Source organism: Pseudophryne corroboree, chromosome 1, assembly GCF_028390025.1.
Source record: "Pseudophryne corroboree isolate aPseCor3 chromosome 1, aPseCor3.hap2, whole genome shotgun sequence".
Classification (NCBI taxonomy): Eukaryota; Metazoa; Chordata; class Amphibia; order Anura; family Myobatrachidae; genus Pseudophryne; species Pseudophryne corroboree.
The window spans coordinates 959408841-959426304 of NC_086444.1; the positions used below are offsets into that span (position 1 = coordinate 959408841).

A 17464-nucleotide genomic window follows, 5' to 3' on the forward strand; every position below is an offset into this window, starting at 1 on the left:
AATTATAAATGGAAAAGAGGTGCTTATTATTTCCTCTGCCAGCTAGTCTTTGTGAACAGGAGTTGCTAATGTTTTTATCAGTGCAAACCACAAGATCTTTGATCTAAATTATTGCCACTTAGAAACATAGAAGCAGAGATATTGATAAGAACCTATTGGCCCATCTAGTCTACCCTTTTAAATTCACTAATTCACTTTATAACCAAAAGTCCTACACCTTCCCCAATTAACAGCGAAGGGCTAATAACTTATTGGACTCTTTAAAGGACTCCTAATCAAGACATATTAATACATTCTTTTGTGGAAATTACATACTTTGATTATTGGTATGGAATTTAATACTTAACATCTAAATCATTTATACTAGGGCATTTTATTATCTTTTGTGTGATTTTTACCTACAGAGGCTATTTATCAACCAGCCAGATGTAGGATGCAGGCAACTATCTATTACAGTAGCTTAACCCTAGGAAATATATATTACTACATACAGTATCTGTCTACCCATATTAAATTGGGTTATTGTCAGACAGAATTCTTAGATAACAACTACACAAAATTGAATTTTATCATCTTTAAGATTCCAGTCACAGTGAAACACTAATAAATTCTGTTCTCAAATATACTTAAAATGAATATTTATACCCACCAACCGATTGTGTTGTGACTACACAAGATTACCTTTGCAGAGATGTCCTTATCTCCTATATACAGTATAATCTGCTTCTTAGTCTCAATCATCAACAGATATATACAGTAGATATAATAAATAGAAGGTATATAAATTATAAAGGTTAGGCAGTGTGTAATAAAATGCTGCGGTGAACCTAGTAAATGCATTGTATTACACACTTGCTAACCTTCTATTTCTTGTTTTATTTTGGTGCAATTTTTCCATTTACAATCAGTGGTGTGTATTAAATAACTCAATAAAAGTTTTGTTTTATATGTGCAGCACATCTATGACAACACCTGCCTTCTCTAACTTTTATATATATACCCCATCAGTGACTGTTTGATACAGAACCTCTGCTAGGAGCTCATATAAAGAGAGTGATGGATCCTATTGCAGTGGTTCCAGCACTTCAGTTGGAACGTGTGCAAATTTCCATCTCAATTATTTATTTTTGGGGCTTTGGATCTATGATAGATGGTCACTAAAGTTTCATGCAAATTGATTTATTTTCATATTATATTAATATAGCTGTTTAGAAACCGGCTATTAAATACTGTATTTTAGATAATCTGCACCATATACCATGACTAAATGATGGGCATATATGACTTTATCAAGGCTTTGCATAAATATAGGAAAAGAGGACAAAAGCAAGGAATACTGTGTAGTTTCAGGGAAAAATTAAAACATGGGCCCTCATTCCGAGTTGATCGGTCGCAAGGCGAATTTAGCAGAGTTACACACGCTAAGCCGCCGCCTACTGGGAGTGAATCTTAGCTTCATAAAATTGCGACCGATGTATGCGCAATATTGCGTTTACTAACTACTTAGCAGTTTCAGAGTAGCTCCAGACTTACTCTGCCTGTGCGATCATTTCAGTGCTTATCGTTCCTGGTTGACGTCACAAACACACCCAGCATTCGCCCAGGCACTCCCACCGTTTCTCCGGCCACTCCTGCGTTTTTTCCGGAAACGGTAGCGTTTTCAGCCACACGCCCCTGAAACGCCGTGTTTCCGCCCAGTAACACCCATTTCCTGTCAATCACATTACGATCGCCGGAGCGAAGAAAAAGCCGTGAGTAAAAATACTATCTTCATAGTAAAGTTACTTGGCGCAGTCGCAGTGCGAACATTGCGCATGCGTACTAAGCGGATTTTCACTGCGATGCGATGAAAAATACCGAGCGAACAACTCGGAATGAGGGCCATGATTAGGCTTTAGGATACTCACCAGTGGTTAAGAAGAACAACTTTTCAGCACCTTTATAATACTTTGTGCAATAAGGATTTAAACTTATTCATTAAATCCTAGGCAGCATAAGTCACTCTTATCCCTTTTGTGCATTGATTGGACTGTGCGGTCTTAAAAAGATTAATTTCATATATTGATTAATCTGCATTTATACTTCACAGAACAACTGTTTTAGCATGTTTATGGATCAAACTTTTTAATTAAATGCATTGATGGATGTCACATTTATAAGCAGGTATTTGTTTAGTAGTATGAGAAAAGTGTATATATAGAATGCTAGACGTATATGAGAAATTGAGGATATCTTGGGGAAAATTGTGTATTTAATTAGCTGTGTTGGAAATTATAAACTATTCAGCAACTGTGATAAAACTTACCTTCAGCATACTTACCGACTTGGCTGCCATCTACTTCGGGAGGGGGCAGGCTGGTCGGCTCATAGGGGCGTGGTCGGCATGCAGGTGGGCTCTCTTGGGGCATCGATGCACGATTGCGTCATCGTGGTCCCACCCCCTTTTTTACAGTGCAGATAAAACAGGCACAGTGTAGCAGGGAGCGGGGCTACAATTACGTGATTCACCATGAATTGCGTCATAAGGTCCCCTTGGGCTGCCCACTTGAACTCTGTTGTGGGTGGCCAAGGGAGGAGCAGAGGGCTGTACAGGTATGCACCTTGCCTGCCTTTCCGGAGGGCGAGAGTGCCACCTGATTTTCGGGAGCCTCCCACCCATTCCGGGATGGTAGGCAAGTATGACCTACAGAATCTTCAAGTGTACCAGTTACAAAAACATGAAAGAAGTCTGTAACCAGTGCACATACATATCTGGTGTAATTAAAACGTAACTTTTATTGTTTATATCCAATAAAATAATTGTGCATTGTTAAATACTTGTTTTAAAAAAAAGTATTAATATTATAACATGCAGCATATGAGAAGAATCAAAATAAAACAAAAAAATTAAAGATGAAAAGAAAGATTGTGTTTAAAAAAAACTTGTCTGCCGGTGTTTATACCGTGTGTGCTTTAATATCTTTATATTGTACCATAGATGGATGCTGTTATCAGAATATGCACCTATAATTTTGTGTTATCAGATATTAATTACACAGTTGTACTAGTATTGTAGTTATAATTTTAAACGATTCGAAGAGAAAAGGATTGGTCTTACAGTGGCGCACTGTAAGGCCAATCCTTTTCTCTTTCAAATGGTCTGAATATATATTGGCAACAATACTGTTGGTGGCACCACCCCCCAAACCTGATTAGATTTAATGTGATTGATATATGGGGCATATAAAACAGATTAACAAGATACACACTAGTGCAGTAGTTATCTTCAACTCCTTTTCCCTATGTTTCATTAGATAGACTTTTATTACTGCATCTCCACTATATATGTGCAACAGCTAGGGACTCTTCCTTCTTCTCTTTGTAACTGCACAGGTCTATATTTGTGGCACCCCCCTTCTGTATTATAGGTTACAATTTAATAATATTACTGATATATTATTTTTACTTTTCAAGATCGTGCAGTGTATTCTTTTTCTACATGCTACCTACTAGTGACATGCAGTCAGGGCACTGCAGGACAATCCAGAGTTTTGGCTATAAAAATGATTAGACTAATACACATAAAATATTTTACATTTTATAAATAACATTTGAATTATTCATATCAACTTTGTATTATTTTTATCATTTTCATAGTCAGAACTCACCACCAACTCATATATGTGTGTGTGTGTGTGTTTGTGTGTGTAAATCTGGCTCTGACACTAGCCAGTGCCTCCCCAACCATTGACCTCACTGCATTTCACTGTTAGCTACAGTAACAAGTGTTCATGTGGAAAAGTAGTTTCTGTTTGATGGTTGCAGTACTTACTTAATTGTAAATGGACCTTCACACATCATCAGTTTACACCAAGCCAAAGTAGTATGTACCTTTTGGGACAGACCAGAAGTTCTCCTGTAATCTATTAAAGGGCTGACGTATACTTCTTATATCTGACTACAACTCCCTACCTCCCTACTTTTCATTTATTAAATAATATACCAAAGTATAACTCCATTCACATAATGCCAAGTAACTAACCCCACTCTCTTCTCATTGTCACACACGGAGGTCTCCTCTTTCTACTTTTTTCCTTTATAACTGTTTCATGTCCTAAATTCTTTCAACTCATCTCCTCCTTCTTATGGAATTTCTTAGACAGATATTCTTCAAACATCTCTTTCAATTTATAATATCCAGTAGAAAATATATTTCTTTGAAAAGCCTTTCTTTAAATTATTGATTCTCATACTGACTCCTCCAAATGCACTTTATCTGTCCAGCTCTCAGTTTTAATGAATGTATTCCATTCTGTGCCTATGAGCACTGTTATATAGAATTTAGTGGTGGGATATAACAATTACAGTATTCTTTTGTCATACACAATAGTCTTTGGTCTAAAGATACAAATGAATAAACTGTTCTTTGTATGATTTTGTAACATTTTGTTCATTTCAAAACTTATTGTTTCATACAGTGAAGTATAATAAAAATAAATATAAAATCTAGCTTTAAATGCTTGTCTTCATTACACCATCACCTCCTCATTTTCTGTTGTATTTGTAAGTATTGCACTGTATGAATATCTGCATTTCATGAATTGCAAGCAGGGTCTTCCTACCTCTATGACTGTTTGTTACTGGCCAGTTTTGTTTTAGAATTGTTGGGAAATTGCAGAGTCAGGTGCGCCAGATGGACAATTTTGGCTGAAAAAATGGGGATATGATTATAATAACACTCAGGCTAGTTGATTTTAAATAACAATTATGTTTTTTATTTAAACTAAAAATTACATCTGTATATACACAAACTGAGATCTTGCACAGTTGTGTCTGGATTGTTGTTAGTAGGTAGGGGAAGGGGATTGTGATATTGGGGGATGAGGACACTTCAGGTTGGTGGCGTCCCACCTCTGTAGTGTCTATGGTTTGTTTGAAATGTTCAGAGCCTATGGTCAGTGCTGGTATGTAAGTCCGTCTGGTAGAGAATGAAAAAACAAAACAAAAAGCAAAAACAAAAGATAGGGGTACCCCCGGAGGGTCGGTGCGGCAAGGGATCTTATTGGTGGCTAATCATTAGGTAGTGAGGGCTCTGGACATACCGTCCGCCCCTGTGCTCTGACAGTTCACTGTGTCGCTTTTCTAAGCGCACAGTGACTGTCTATGCGAATGGGGAAGCGGTCACCGTCTTGGAGAGGAGAGAAGACAACTGCTTCTAGCCCTGATGGGCTGTCTGCTGTGCCTTCTCCTCTCCTACAGAGTCCCTTACCTTATCTTCGTAGCCCCGTCTTGTATCCTCTTGCCGTCGGCCTGCTCCGTTCTCCTGCAGCGTCGCCGTTCTCCTCTCACTTCCGGGTTTGTTCAGGTCACGTGTTCAGGTCACGTGACCGCGGCGTTCTCCTTCTGTGGGGCGGCTGTTCTTCTTCGTCTGTCCTTGTTCCTCTCTCTCTTTAGGCTCTGTTAAAGTTGAAGTAAATAGCTGAAGTATTCTGCAAACAGTCTGGTGGTGTGTTTCCAACGCGTATCGGCCCGTTGCGGCCGCAACGGGCCGATACGCGTTGGAAACACACCACCAGACTGTTTGCAGAATACTTCAGCTATTTACTTCAACTTTAACAGAGCCTAAAGAGAGAGAGGAACAAGGACAGACGAAGAAGAACAGCCGCCCCACAGAAGGAGAACGCCGCGGTCACGTGACCTGAACACGTGACCTGAACAAACCCGGAAGTGAGAGGAGAACGGCGACGCTGCAGGAGAACGGAGCAGGCCGACGGCAAGAGGATACAAGACGGGGCTACGAAGATAAGGTAAGGGACTCTGTAGGAGAGGAGAAGGCACAGCAGACAGCCCATCAGGGCTAGAAGCAGTTGTCTTCTCTCCTCTCCAAGACGGTGACCGCTTCCCCATTCGCATAGACAGTCACTGTGCGCTTAGAAAAGCGACACAGTGAACTGTCAGAGCACAGGGGCGGACGGTATGTCCAGAGCCCTCACTACCTAATGATTAGCCACCAATAAGATCCCTTGCCGCACCGACCCTCCGGGGGTACCCCTATCTTTTGTTTTTGCTTTTTGTTTTGTTTTTTCATTCTCTACCAGACGGACTTACATACCAGCACTGACCATAGGCTCTGAACATTTCAAACAAACCATAGACACTACAGAGGTGGGACGCCACCAACCTGAAGTGTCCTCATCCCCCAATATCACAATCCCCTTCCCCTACCTACTAACAACAATCCAGACACAACTGTGCAAGATCTCAGTTTGTGTATATACAGATGTAATTTTTAGTTTAAATAAAAAACATAATTGTTATTTAAAATCAACTAGCCTGAGTGTTATTATAATCATATCCCCATTTTTTCAGCCAAAATTGTCCATCTGGCGCACCTGACTCTGCAATTTCCCATATCTAGATTGAAGTTAGAGGTACTTCAAAAAAGAGGTTGCAGCCTGAGGACAATTTAAGATACTCTTATATACGAGCGCTGGACATCCTTCCTTCTAAGTTTTAGAATTGTTGTTTCCAATTGTAAAGCGCAACGGAATTTGCTGCACAATGTAAGAAACTGTTAATAAACAATAATAAGAAATAGGGGCAGGTTAATTTGAGACAGTGCATAACTCCCTGTATGATGCATGGCCCATACGGTACCCCTACACCACTCACACGCACCACATTCACACACATATATGCTAGACTGAGTAGATGGGGCTAATGCTGTATTGGCCTAAATAGTGTTATTCTCAACAAGAATTCATTTGTCTGGAATATATGTATTGCTCCTGTATTTAAGATCTAGATGTAACCATTTTGTAATACAGGTTGAGTATCCCTTATTCAAAATGCTTTGGCACCAGAGGTATTTTGGATATCGGATTTTTCCATATTTTGGAATAATTGCATACCATAATGAGATATCATGATGATGGGACCTAAGTTTAAGCACAGAATGCATTTATGTTGCATATACTCCTTATACACACAGCCTGAAGGTAATTTTAGCCAATATTTTTTATAACTTCGTGCATTAAACAAAGTGTGTCTACATTCACACAATTAATTTATGTTTCATATACACCTTCTACACACAGCCTGAAGGTCATTTAATACAATATTTTTAATAACTTTGTGTATTAAACAAAAAACAAAGATTTCACTATCTCACTCTTACTCAAAAAAGTCTGTATTTCGGAATATTCCGTATTTCGGAATATTTGGATATGGGATACTCAACCTGTATAGTACAATTTGACACATATATTTACTAACTAGATAAAAGAATTGAAGTACCGTATCAGACTCTACTGCCATGTTATCTTGTTAAAACAGTAGGCAATCACAGCTCCTTTCAGCATTTTCTACAGATAATTCTGTGGTCAAGTTACCATATTTAAATCTAATAGAATATTTGTGTGTGTGTACTATATTTGTAATACACGCAGTATGACAGTCATGTTTTTTTCCCTTTCAAGTTTAAGATATTTGCACAACATACAGTATGTAAAAATACAGTAATGTACAGTCATATGGTAACGGAGAATTCCACCAAAACTTTAAAAGTTGGAATTGGTTTTAGAACTCCACCAAAACTTATTTTAAGGAATAGTTCTCTCATTTATGATTAAATGAAAAGTTAATCTTCCCTAAGGTTTGCAGCTCAGATTTCTGCCTTAGTGATGGGCTTTTTAAAGCATAGAGAGGTGTGGTCAATGACCCACTCATTTCCTTATTGTGAGTCGTATGGGCTCAGCTGAGCATGTTACACAGTAAGCCAGCAGCAAAATAATGTAATGGGATGGTAGCCAAAAGGCAGGGTATCCATCAGTGTAGATTCTACTAGGTCAACAGTCAAATAATTAAAAATATACACTAAATTATTTACATATTTATCATTATTCATCAATCATTTTTGTTCAAGAAAAAAAAATACTGGGGTGAAGGGGTTGAGCATGGAAATACAGAAAATGGAGGGGGAGAAAAAAGTGGGGGGTATCATGGTAAAAAAAATCTTGCATATCACAGTTAAAAAAGTAATTACATAACAGAATAGCAACATAGCGATGTCAGAGAAGACAAATGTGAGATGGGGAGACAAGGTGTCTGGTGCCTCAGTAAGGCTAAGGTACCACTGGGCCAGTAATGGTTGGTTCCATTACCCCCAGTCACATGCCGGGAGAACCACTTAATCCATAATAAGATGCAAATGTAGAGTATGGCAAGGCAGAAGTCTTCATCTCAAATGCGCACTCAATGACACAATTTTGCAAAGATAAGGACTATAGTGATTCTTCCAAAATTGGGCAATAGAGGTTTTGCTTCTGATTAATATATGGTCCAAAATGTGTCTTTTATGTGTAGAGAAATAGTATGGATAAAGGTGTACAGTAAGTGGACCAATGCTGGGGTTAGCTCTATGGGAGTGGACAGCTTCACATATTAAACATGTACTTCCCTTCAAAGTGGTGTAATCATATTTGTCACTATTGTATTATTTCATTCATATTGCAGCAACTTCTATTTTATTTAAAACATTTCTTAAACATTGATTGACAGGTAATTACAAAATGCTCAAAAGTAATGCAGTTTGTACTCATTTCTTTTCTTGCTCAGCTGCTTCTCTCTTTCACACTGTTGCATACCCCAAAATGTATTAATCTTTCCAGTAAATGAAACTCATGACCTGTCATATACCAGATATTGAGGAGACAGTGAAACGAAAAAATATGTTATCTATAGTATTTCTTGCCATAGTTATTTCAAAACATGGTCTGAGTACATTTTTGGGAAGTGCTCTCATAATACTGTAGATACATATATCATCCTTGCTACTGCATTTTAAGATGTATTTGTCTAGTTAGAGAAAGCTAATATACAGTATTTAGATTGTGCAATTCTAATTATATGTGGTAATAATTACAAATTTAAGAAGCATGTTATTTCAATATTCAAAACTCTATTTGCTAAGGCAGACTTAAATGGAACAATTATACTGTAGTTAAAAAAAATATTTTTAGCAACAGGGCAAAGGCAGCACTTTTGGAGGGTGTTTGCGAACACTGACTGTCAGGATGAATCAAATAAATAATAAAAAATCAATTATTTCTGAGTTGGACGGATCTCTGTGCACAGATGCAAATGTAAAGTTTTTGCATACAGTTCAAGTGTACATGCAAATAGACCATCCTGTCTAAATTGGGCAGGAGGAAACTGTGGGCCTAATTCAGACCTGATCGCAGCAAAATTGTTCTCTAATGGGCAAAACCATGTGCACTGCAGGGGGTGCAGATGTAGCATGTGCAGAGAGAGTTAGATTTGGGTGGGTTATTTTGTTTCTGTGCAGAGTAAATGCTTTATTTTTACGCTGCAATTTAGATTTCAGTTTGAACATACCCCACCCAAATCTAACTCTCTCTGCACATGTTATATTTGCCCCATCTGCAATCGACATGGGGCCTAATTCAGACTGGTTCGCTGCAGCGGCAGCGATCTCAGTCTGAATCCCTATATGTGGAGAGCATTTGCGCAGCGGGAACACTGCTCATGTGTTCCCGCTGCGCAAATGCTCTCCACATATAGGGATTCAGACTAATAGCATCTCAGGGCTCCGATCACCACTGCCTGATTGACAGGCAGAGGCGGTTGTGGGGCAGGAGGGGGCCTTAGAATGCCATTGGCGGGGCATGGTCCAGACAACGCTGGCACGCCCAGACATCACATGCTGTCGCTACGACCCCGGATGCAGGAGCTGTGCTGCAGGGAGCTAGTCTCCAGGTGCAAAAGCATCTCCGCCGTGCAATGCTATTGCACCTGTGCGGGGGTGGGGAGTGGGGGTGGGCCTGGCATGTGGGGCGGACAAGCCCTGTGCTGAGCATCCCCCTGCATGTCAGAGTAAATGATCGTTGATGTGCTAAATTTAGCACATCTACAATCAGATCATAATTAGGCCCATGGGGGTAATTCAGAGTTGATCGCAGCAGCAAATTTGTTAGCAGTTGGGCAAAACCATGTGCACTGCAGGGGGGGGGGGGCAGATATAACATTTGCAGAGAGAGTTAGATTTAGGTGGGTTATTTTATTTCTGTGCAGGGTAAATACTGGCTGCTTTATTTTTACGCTGCAATTTAGATTGAACACACCCCACCCAAATCTAACTCTCTCTGCACAATTTACACCTGCCCCACATGCAGTATCATTCCGAGTTGATTGTAGCTGTGCTAAATTTAGCACAGCTACGATCATCTTCCCTGACATGCAGGGGGATGCCCTGCACAGGGATAGTCCACCCTGCATGTCAGTGCCGCCCCCCCCCCCCTGCAGAGGTGCAAAGGCATCGCACAGCGGCGATGCCTTTGCACTTCAGGAGTAGCTCCCGACCAGCGCAGCTTTAGCATGCTGGCCGGGAACTACTCCTCGCTCCCTGGCCCACAGCGGCTGCATTTGATGTCACGCAGCCACTGTGGCCTGCCCCCTGTTCAGTCTGACCACATCTGCGTTGACCGGAACGCGCCTACAAAACGGTGGTCAAACTGTCATTTCGCTCCCTCCCACCCAGCGACCGCCTCTGTCTGTCAATCAGGCAGAGGCGCATGCGCAGTAGAGACCCGTTCGCTCGACTGCGATAAACAGCAGCGAGCGAACGGGTCAGAATGACCCGCCTGGTTTTGCCCAGTTGCTAACAAATTTGCTGCTGCGATCAGATCTGAATTAGGCCCATGGTTTTGCCCTTTAGAGAACACTTTCGCTGCTGTGATCAGGTCTGAATTAGGCCCTGTCCAGCAACAATGCAAGCTCACGTAACTGCCCTAACTTGTGGAAATGTTCTGGACATGTATCTGAGTCTCCATGAAATCATATGTACCCAGAAAGGAAGCCTGTTTCTGATGGATCTTTTACACCTAGCATGGGCTGGTGCAAGTTCCGATAATAATAATAATAATAATAATAATAATAATAATAATAATGATGTTGTGGCACCTGGCTAAATTCTAAAGTCAGTATGCTGTATATGCAAACCATCAGATTACTGAGATAACTATTTACAACATGCTTAGAAGAATTAAGGTTAATAATGTTTTTACAGATCTTGAGTACAACATACTTATAATCAAGGTAGAGATGTCCTAAATGCAAAAGAATAAACGCTAGTAGTGTAATATTGCTTTCTGCAAAATGTCAATAATTAATAAAACTATACGTACAGTACAGTATATGCTCACCTACTGGTGATGGTAATAAGACATTTAAAACATCAGCTATGAATTGAAATGGTGTTGGGAACCCAGCTATTGAAGGTGAGCACCTTATGATCAGATTCTGTATTTCATTCAATTAAAAATCAGTACTCTAACTGTGTTGCACTGTACTTTGTATTGTTTTATTCCCTTATGTACTGTGGCACCATAAATCATAAATGAATCAGGAAATCATGCAAAACACTGAATAGGCTGGTCACACACCACTATTAATGATCACAGCTGAGGCTTTACACATCTAATTACCATCACTAGTCAGTGAGCACCTAAGTGTGTGTGTGTGTGTGTATATATATATATATATATATATATACATACACACACACTCAGTGGGGCAAAAAAGTATGTAGACAGCCACCGATTGTGCAAGTTGACCCACTTAAAAAGATGAGAGAGGTCTGTAATTTCCATCATAGGTACACTTCAACTGTGAGAGACAGAATCTGAAAAAAATAAACAGGAAATCACATTGTATGATTTTTAAACAATTTACTTGTATATTCTTGTGGAAAATAAATATTTGGACACCTACCAAGCAGCAAGATTTCTGGCTCTCACAGACCTGTTACATCTTCTTTAAGAAGCTCTTCTATCCTCCACTCGTTACCTGTAATAATGGCACCTGTTTGAACTGGTTATCTGTATAAAAGACTCCTGTCCACACCCTCAAACAGTCAGACTGCTACCTCTCCACCATGGCCAAGACCAAAGAGCTGTCTAAGGACACCAGGGACAAAATTGTAGAGCTGCACAAGACTGGGATGAGCTACTCGACAATAGGCAAGCAGCTTGGTAAGAAGAGATCAACTGTTGGCACAATTATTAAAAATGGAAGAAATACAAGATCACTGACAATCTCCCGCGACCTGGGGCTCCATGCAAGATCTCACCTCGTGGGGTATCAATGATCTTGAGAACGGTGAGGAATCAGCCCAGAACTACATGGGGGGACCTGGTCAATGACCTCAAGAGAGCTGGGATCACAGTCACAAAGGTTACCATTAGTAACACACTACGTCGTCATGGATTGAAATCCTGCAGCGCCCGAAAGGTCCCCCTGCTTAAGCCAGCACATGTCCAGTCCCGTCTAAAGTTTGCCAGTGACCATCTGGATGATCCAGAGGAGGATTGGGAGAATGTAATGTGGTCAGATGAGAGCAAAATCAAACTTTTTGGTATAAACTCCACTCGCCGTATTTGGAGGGAGAAGAATGATGAATGGCATCCCAAGAACACCATACCCACTGTGAAGCATGGGGGTGGAAACATCATGCTTTGGGGCTGCTTTTCTGCAAAGGGAACAGGATGACTGATCCGTATTAAGGAGAGGATGAATGGGGCCATGTATCATGAGATTTTGGGCAAAATCCTCCTTCCCTCAGTAAGAGCATTGAAGATGGAACATGGCTGAGTCTTCCAGCATGACAATGACCCCAAACACACCGCCCGGGCAACTAAGGAGTGGCTCTGTAAGAAGCATTTCAAGGTCCTAGAGTGGCCTAGCCAGTCTCCAGATCTCAACCAAATAGAAAATCTGTAGAGGGAGTTGAAAGTCCGTGTTGCCCGGCGACAGCCCCAAAACATGACAGATTTAGAGAAGATCTGCATGGAAGAGTGGGCCAAAATACCTGCTACAGTGTGTGCCAACCTGGTCAAGAACTACAGGAAACATTTGACCTCTGTAATTGCTAACCGAGGTTATATTAGAAAGTATTGAGATAAACTTTTTGATTGTCCAAATATTTATTTTCCTCAAGAAGATACACATAAATTGTTTAAAAATCATACAATGTGATTTCCTAGTTTTTTTTCAGAATCTGTCTCTCACAGTTGAAGTGTACCTATGATGTAAATTACAGACCTCTCTCATCCTTTTGGGATGCGGTCAAGATCCCGCCGGACGGAATCCCGGCGGTCGAAATACCGACACCGGAATCCCGACCGGCACAATCCCGACATATTCTCCCTCCGTGGGTGTCCACGACACCCATAGAGGGAGAATAAAATAGTATGCGAAGCATGACGAGGCACCGTGCCTGCAGTGTGGCGAGCGCAGCTAGCCTGCAAGGGGCTGCGTTCCGCTCGCCACCCCTGTCAGGATTCTGCTGGTCGGGATTCCGGTGTCGGTAGTTCGACCGCCGGGATCCCGTCCAGCGGGATTTTGTACTGATCCCATCCTTTTAAGTGGGTCAACTTGCACAATCGGTGGCTATCCAAATACTTTTTTGCTCCACTGTATATTTATTTTTTGTGGAAGACCGCATTACACGATGAGCATTTGTCTTATCTATTCTAGTCCTTTTGGGACAGAAGAACTCTTGGGTTTATATCGTTAGTCCAAAACCTTGCTACTTGCACACAAATAGAATAATTTACTAATTTACTGTTCATTTTTATATTTTTTCTAGCAAATGGCAGTGAGGTCCACATTAGTAACGTGCGATATGAAGACACTGGTGCATACACTTGCATTGCAAAGAATGCAGCTGGAGTGGATGAGGACATCTCTTCTCTCTTTGTAGAAGATTCAGCCAGAAAGACACGTATGTACAGAATGTTGCAAAATATAAGCCCATGGGGCATATTTAATAGGGTCAGAGTTTGTCGAAAGGGTGCGGGATGCTGGCCAATCTCAGAGGTTTTTTTAAAGCAGCAAATCATTTACAGTGCAAACCATGCCTTGTAAATGATTGCCGCTTTAAAAAAAACCTCCAAGATCCGCCGGCATACCGCACCTCCATCAAACTCTGACCCTATTTCATACGCCCCCATTGTATCTTTTAAATGTATTATCTATTTTACTTTGATTACAAATCTGTAAGCCTGCCCTTCAGGGAAAAAATATTTCTGTTTTTAATGTTTACTGTATATAGCACACAAGGTCTTAAAATGGCAATATCTTCCCAATGGCTTCAAACACACTTGCCATAATACTCACTCCAAGGAGCACTACAACAGTTCTTGAGGTCTCAGAATACTGTCTATTCCATTCATCTGCTTTTACATTAAATTAACATATTAGGGATCGTTAGGCAGGCTCCAAGGGTCTCTAGAACTTAAGCGAAACCCAATTTCAATTACAACATATCAACTGAATTTGCATTTGATATGGGTATTCAGTGGTATTTGTACTTGGTAACCTAAAACAAATGACAATGGATATAAGGCCTTAAAGAGCAAGGCTGAGCTTTACTAAGCTGAATTAAACACATGAAATAACTTCAGTGTTAATATAGTTATGAAAAGACTGCTGAGTACATTAAGTGTAACTGATCAGAGGCACTTCTCTTAGTAGAATATTAGTAGACTATGGGGGTCATTCAGACCTGATCGCTCGCTAGGGGTTTTTTGCACTGCTGCGAGCAGATAGTCACCGCCAATAGAGGAGTGTATTTTTGCTTTGCAAGTGTGCGATTGCATGTGCAGCCGGCCGGTACAAAAACATTTTGTGCAGTTTCTGAGTAGCCCAGAACTTACTAAGCCGCTGCGATCACTTCAGCCTGTCCGGGGCCGGAATTGACGTCAGACACCCACCCTGCAAACGCTTGGACACGCCTGCATTTTTCCAAACACTCCCAGAAAATGGTCAGTTGACACCCACAAACACCTTCTTCCTGTCAATTTCCTTGCGATTGGCTGTGCGAACGGATTCTTCATACAATCCATCGCTGGGCAACGATCCGCTTTGTACTTGTACGACACGCCTGCGCATTGCGGTGCATACGCATGCGTGGTTCTGACTTGATCGCAGTGCAGCGAAAAAACCTAGCACTCGATCAGGTCTGAATGACCCCTATGACAAAACTCTAGCACTACCTAGTGTCATTTTTGTTGATCAGAATAGTTACAATGCATAGTCCTTGTTGCTTGTATAAAAGGGAATATTTAACAAAGCTCTAAAATGTATCAAATGTTCAAACAATCCAGCACTTCAGAACCTCAAAAAAAATGAAAACTCAGAATACGATGTGTAACACCAAATGATTGGATACAAATTAATGAATCTGTGTTTTCCAAACTGACCCAGAAAAGTTGTGTTCACAGAAAGAAAAGGGAAGTGGGTGGACTCATGCAGACTTGGTGATGGTGAGGATTCACCTTTAAATTATTATTTGGGTATTTTTTTTCTAAGTTATTCAGAGTGTATAACTAGTACAGTTCAATCTTCATAATATGAAATGTACACTCACCTAAACTTCATCTTTCATAGGAGGACCTACCAATTAAATTACAATTTAGATGTGTTTTTTAATAAAATTATTTTTTTTAACTAATAATAAACAACAACAACAACAAAATGTGGAATACTATTTTGAACCTTATAATAAGGTAAAATGAATGTGTTTGCAAGGGTCTGGGCACTCTACAGTAACTATAACTGGAACTTGATTTTTATTTGAAAACATGCTGTGAAATCTGTGACTTTAAGGTTCAATACAGTATTGCACTTTTGTGTCTTCATGGTTTTCTTCAAACACCCTCCCATGGCTAAATAATCAGATGGAAGAAAGTGTCAAACTAAATAATTAGAGGTTGAATCCTCCCCTTCACCAGGTGAGCTTAATATCACCCACCCCGGTCAGATTCTTACATTTTTATATATTTCCTATTATCTTTGTATACACAAAACACACTATTTTATTGTATATATTTTTCTATATGTTGTGGAATATATAATATATGAACACTTGTGCACAATTACGTTGATGACATACTGTGAACACCCTTTCTGGATGAAAATACATATTTATCAGTTTTACGATATTGTTATTACTAGGTGAAGTATTAAAGACAGCTACTGTAGTTCAATGATAAATTACTAGGACAAAGAGACAATGATCTATAGCTATTATTTTCCTTTAATGGTTTGTTTCCCTTTAATGGTTCACAACATTCTTTGACTGTACGGATCAATTCAAATTGTATATATAGGTCTTTCTACAAAGCTGGAGATTGAGGCATGATGATTGGATAGAAAATAGTATAGTATTATCCCTACATGGTTCACATCTTAAAATTTCAGTGTATTTAGTGTTTCTATAACTGTGTGCTGTTACTTTTCTTATATCTTGACATAATTAGTAAATTGATTGCATCATATTGTGCTAAATGAGAGTGAAAGTGATAACTCAAATGACAATTAAAAACATTGGAAAACATAGTAACTATATACAGTAAGTGCATATAAAATAACATCAGAAAACACTTTAGAAAGGTAATACATTTTGCCGTATGATGACAATTTTAGCAATTGTGTGTTCAGAAAACTGAGTTACTATAACAGAGAGGGGGTGTTTAGTTTCGCATTGGGGTTATTATGTGGCGAGGACTCATGAGTGTACTGTATGTCCACTGACCGATAGTTATGTAAAAAATGCACTGTAAATTCTTTAGTCAGTGGTGCACCCTGAGTCAGTTAAAAGTCAGTTAAACATGAATCATATTCAAAGAAAGAAAAGAAAGAGACTCCCTTCTTCCTTTTATGCAATGGTTTAAATTAAAAACTGCATTTTCCAGTTTGTCGCCACCAAATGATTCTTTTCCCCTCTCCTTTCCCCTCTTTTCTCCCTTTTTCCTTCTTTCTTTTTTTCCTTTCTAAAATAACTTTTTTTCTTGTCTTTTACCTTATATCTCTGTGCCCTCTCATCCTGCAATACATAAATAACAGAGTTATACATGCACAATGTTCTGGAAAGCAGAAGTACACTCTTTAGTGGAACAAAATACTCTCTCATTCAGCAGATTACTTCCATATTTCACTGGAAATGCCCAATCTCATTCGATCTTGCAAGCTAATCAGTGACAGGCTTGGTTGGTACCTTGGTGGCAGACCCCTTGAGAATACTAGGTGCAGTAACCCCGACAGGTTGGAAAGCAGAAGTAAAATTCCATGTCTTATCTGAGAGACCCATCTCTCATACTTTCTTCTCTTTTTTCTCTAATCTATAAAAATCATCTGACTGCGGAGTTTATACTGAATAATTATCATTATTGTTTTGATGCTCTGGTTATGGAGACACGTCCTCTCTTAGCATCACCCTTTATGTGCATCCAAAATTCAGACTTTACCACATTGATTTGTCATATATTGAATAATTTAAACATTACTTCAAGTACAAAATTCAACCATAGGGTAATATACAGCATAACCCCTCATGCTCTGAGTATTCTGCTGAATAACATTCTGAATAAAATGCCTAACTGTGACACTTCTGCTACCTCTTGAG

General features: G+C 39.8%; 1 protein-coding gene across 2 annotated transcripts in view; it reads left to right on the forward strand.

The window, feature by feature from the left end:
• FSTL5 (follistatin like 5) overlaps positions 1 to 17464 on the forward strand; it is a 1009581-nt gene that overhangs the window by 806971 nt on the left and 185146 nt on the right. For both annotated transcript variants that reach the window (XM_063920448.1, XM_063920449.1), the window contains exon 10: positions 13646 to 13780. In XM_063920448.1, coding sequence (XP_063776518.1) covers positions 13646 to 13780 — 135 coding nt within the window. The remainder of the gene's footprint in view (positions 1 to 13645; positions 13781 to 17464) is intronic.